This window comes from Chanodichthys erythropterus, chromosome 22 (genome assembly GCF_024489055.1).
Source record: "Chanodichthys erythropterus isolate Z2021 chromosome 22, ASM2448905v1, whole genome shotgun sequence".
Classification (NCBI taxonomy): Eukaryota; Metazoa; Chordata; class Actinopteri; order Cypriniformes; family Xenocyprididae; genus Chanodichthys; species Chanodichthys erythropterus.
In genome coordinates, this window is record NC_090242.1 from 4,730,176 (window position 1) to 4,734,441 (window position 4,266).

Consider the following 4,266-nt stretch of genomic DNA (forward strand, 5'->3'; position numbering starts at 1 on the left):
ATAATTACTGCTCGTTGTTATCTTTCTTTCCTATTTTATCCATGGCCTTACTTACCAAAATTGCAGAATCTTCCATAAATCTGTCGCTGTCATTTTGTCAATCATAATGACTGACACTTACTTAGCCAACTCAGTAAGCCAATCCCTAATTCAGCAGCGTTCTCATTGGCTAAAAGTTTTACCGTTGCCATGTGCTGCTATAGCAACGAAGCGCGCGCCTCAATTTGGCAGCGCTCTGATTGGCTGAAAGTTCTGTTGTGGCCTCGTGCTTCAAGGCATCAAAGGCTTCATGCTTTTTGCATGAGACGTCAGAGTGAGTTTGAAGTTCGGGCGTCCAGAGGCTAGTCGCGAGGAGGATGTCCGCGTCCGCGAGCTTGAAGGAATCAGACGGAGATCGGGACATGGAGCAGCGCAAATCTCAAGTGTCAAGCCATCCGTTCAGCGTGGAGTCTCTTATATCCAGCCACAAACCCAGTAAGGACTTTGAAAAAAGGCGTGAGGATGTTTCCAGTCAGTTTGCAAAGCCAGAGATCAGGGATTCTTGTGGTTCGGCTGGAATACCAAAGCACTTTATACAGACCTCACCCGTCAAATCGGAGTCCCCTGAGCCGGATGACTGTACATCGTGGGTTATGAACTCTAGATACGCTCAAACCCGTAAGCAATTTAACTTTTTTAACTAACTGCTTATGCTTTTAACTTAAAAATAAATGAAGTCAATAAGTGTCATAAAATCTTGTAGCTGGGCTATTTTGTTGCTCTCTTCTATGCAGACAAGTGTGTTTTAGGGTTTTTATAAATGTAGGGTTATTATTTATCATTAGGCATTTTGCAACTAAAGCAAAATCAAATTTTATAGAGACTGGAAAGATACATTTAATAGAAACTAGAGATACATGAGGGCCCACTACTCTGCAAGTTAAAATTTTATTTAGAAAAACTCTAAGAATTAAGAACACAACCATATTATGAAATAAAATAAATGAAACACTTTTGTGTTGTTGTTGTAATTATTAAGCAGAATAATAATGTGTAGTAACTCCACATTTATACTATATGTAACTCCATATATATAACAAAGCATGTTAATAATTGCATTATTTGATTTTTTTGCCAACCTTCCACTCTAAATACCTAAAAAATATTAAAATTATCAAGAAAAAAAAAAAAAAAAATAAAACAAAGAATTCACATAAAACACATAAATTCCTGTAGGTTTGTTTAAAATGCATTATTTTAACTATGAAAACACTATTATTAAAGCATTCGTTTTACAAGCTACTTACATTTTTAGAGTTTAAAATCTATATTTAGACCAACCTAAAATTATAAATTTTGCTACACTTCTTTTTAAACCTTTTTTTCCTCAACACAGGCCAGGTAAGTCCCTGTCCTCTCCGCAAGCACAAGACCAACCGCAAACCCCGTACACCGTTCACCACCTCACAGCTCTTGGCCTTGGAGCGAAAGTTCAGACAGAAACAGTACTTGTCCATCGCAGAACGAGCAGAATTCTCCAGCTCCCTCACCCTCACAGAGACCCAGGTGAAGATCTGGTTCCAGAACCGACGGGCCAAGGCCAAGCGTCTGCAAGAGGCCGAGCTGGAAAAGCTCAAACTGACTGCCAAACCTGCCCTGCACCCCAATTTCAGTCTGCCTCTTCCTCTTGGGACCCAACTTCATTCGGCGGTCTCACTCTATGGTCAGTCGTACCCCTACCAGAGGCCTTTACTGCCTGTTGCTCCAGTGGGGCTGTATGGAACACCTTTAGGGTACAGCATGTATCACCTCGCATGAGCGGAAGTGCTACGATATGGACTAGTACTGCTCTGTGGATGTACAAAAAGACAATGTTTACAATCACTGGGTGTCCAAGTTCGAAAAAAAATTGTAATGTGCCTTCACTCATGTCTTAAAAGACATGACATGAAAATCGGGACATTTTACCTCACTTTCCACTGACTGAAAGATCAAATTTTACCCTGTGGATGGATCATTTTGTTGCCAAACCTTTTTTTGTATATTTGTGTCATACATCTTTATGTAATATATTGTAAAACTAATTATTTTGTGTACAAAATATTGTCTTATGAGTTTTAAATTCTACTACATTTGATTAGGATTTTTTGATCCTGTAAAAAAAAAGTGCGACAAGTTCATTACGCATTGTTTGTACTTATCTTGTCGTACAATAATTGATGGACAGTGGTTTCACCAAAAGGTCATAGTGTTTGAAACAAATTAAATGGCTAGGTGAATGATTTTATATACGAGAAATGCATTGGTGTGTTTACATAAGATTTGAGCTTCAAGTTAACTTTTACATCAAAAGATTACAGACATTTTTTCTGCACTCTCTGTTCACTTGCAACCTAATAATGAATTTGACCGTGAGTATGGTATTATGCCTTTGAAATTAGTACCTTGTAACTACAATGTGGAAGTTTATTTTTATGCCACATTTTTATATACATTTTATACTGTAGTTATAATTGACTGAAATCTGACATGTACAGTAAACGGCAATTGGCGAGCAATCACAATAGCATTTGTTTATTCAATCGATATTTCTGTTTCATGTTTGAGAAAGCATATGAGACAGTTAAGTTTAGAGTAGAAGCTTCAGGTTGCGTAAGCAAGTTCTATTCATCTTTTTCATTTTATTCATTTTCCTAACGTTCACCTCCACCTTTTTAAAGTAGAAAAAAGTTATTTTTTACAGGAAGCAATTTCCTGCAAGAAAAAAAATAAATAGTTGCTAACACTTTATATTAATTTTCATGAACCAAACATTATGAGATGCTTAACAGATCAGCAGTTTGAACATAGGAAAATACAGCTAATGTATTACATTTCTAACTTTATGATCATTGATTAAATAATGATCTGATATATGATTGTGCTGTTATTGAAAGTTATTTTAAAATGTATTCGATTAGTCCTGTTTTACTTCTTTATTGCCTTGTTATGGCTTGTTCATTAAGTTGTGGCACTATAAATGGGGATGTTAAAGGGCCCATTTTACTGCTTCCGCGTGACTTTGATGCAATGAGGAAATCGTTTATGGTCAGCACTTTACTCACGAGCTTCCTTTAATCAAAACACGAACCCAGTCATGCTAATCAAACACAGAACCGCTAAAGTGTTCACGGATGTGTTTTATAATGTCAACTATGAGCCACTTACGAGAGTGAAGTGAATCTGGGCAATTTGCCTGATCCTGTTCTTGTGGTGTAAAAAAAAAAAAAAAAAAAAAAGGTCAAGAGACTCTGAAGCTAAATTCACAAAGCTGTTCAGAACTCGTTTAAATACCTAAAGTACATCTGGGTAAATGGAGCCTGTTTAATTCTTTATCTTTGATGTAAAAATCGGAAAGATTAATTTTATGATTTAACCCCAATGTTTTGTTTGAGGTCTGAGAGACTCCAAGGCCATTTTAATAGCTCAAAAATATACCTAACATTGTAGTATCAGATTGATATTTTATGACTTCCCCTAATTCTTTTAGCTGATTATAGCTATTTATTATAAAATACCATATTTAATGAAAATGCTTAAAAAATAAAATGGGTATGGATGTGGTGGTTGGGGGGGGGGGGGGGGGTGGGGGGGGGGGGGTTGGGCTTTATTTATGGAGGATGTTATAAATTATTTTCTATATTTAAACCTTTTTTTGTAACAGCCTTTTTTTCCAAGTCAAAATAACTCAGAAAAACAAAGTTTGTGGAAAAAAGTTAATTTAGAATTTTACTTGTTTACATGTTCATCATTGCACTCAGGTATTAAAAAAATCATTTTAAAAAATAATTTTTCATAAAAAGTAGTCTGAACAGAGCACAAGAACTGTGAGTAATAGTGCCAGTCATCTTTGTAAATGTTTCTGATAAAATTAAAGATGGGGATTATTAAGGTCACAATTTCAGATTAAGTCTTAAAGCTCTTAGTGATATACAGTTTTTACCAGTGACAAAATAATTTGATCAAACCTAAAAAAGAGCCAAGCATAATTTATAAGTGCACAAAATGTCACCCTGTATGCGATTCGTAATATTCTATTCCCACATGATTATGACTAGTGATTCTGTACAGTTGTTTAGGGGAATATACTGCCCTTTTTGATCTTGTTCAGTCAAAATGTTCCTTGATTTAGACCTCCTCTGCTGGTTACAGGAAGAACAACACCAGTGTAAGATACACATCAAAATGACTGGGCGTGTGTACTTCCTTATGGTATTCTTATGTATTATATCTTATTATGCAATCCCA

The 4,266-nt window shown here is 35.9% G+C and overlaps 1 protein-coding gene across 1 annotated transcript; it reads left to right on the forward strand.

Moving 5' to 3' along the window:
• Positions 1-356: 356 nt before the first annotated feature.
• Positions 357-2,676, forward strand: msx2b (muscle segment homeobox 2b). Its single transcript, XM_067376489.1, has 2 exons — positions 357-657; positions 1,376-2,676. The coding sequence occupies exons 1-2, from the start codon at positions 357-359 to the stop codon at positions 1,795-1,797; spliced, it is 723 nt and encodes a 240-aa protein (XP_067232590.1). The 3' UTR covers positions 1,798-2,676.
• The last annotated feature ends 1,590 nt before the right edge of the window (positions 2,677-4,266 follow it).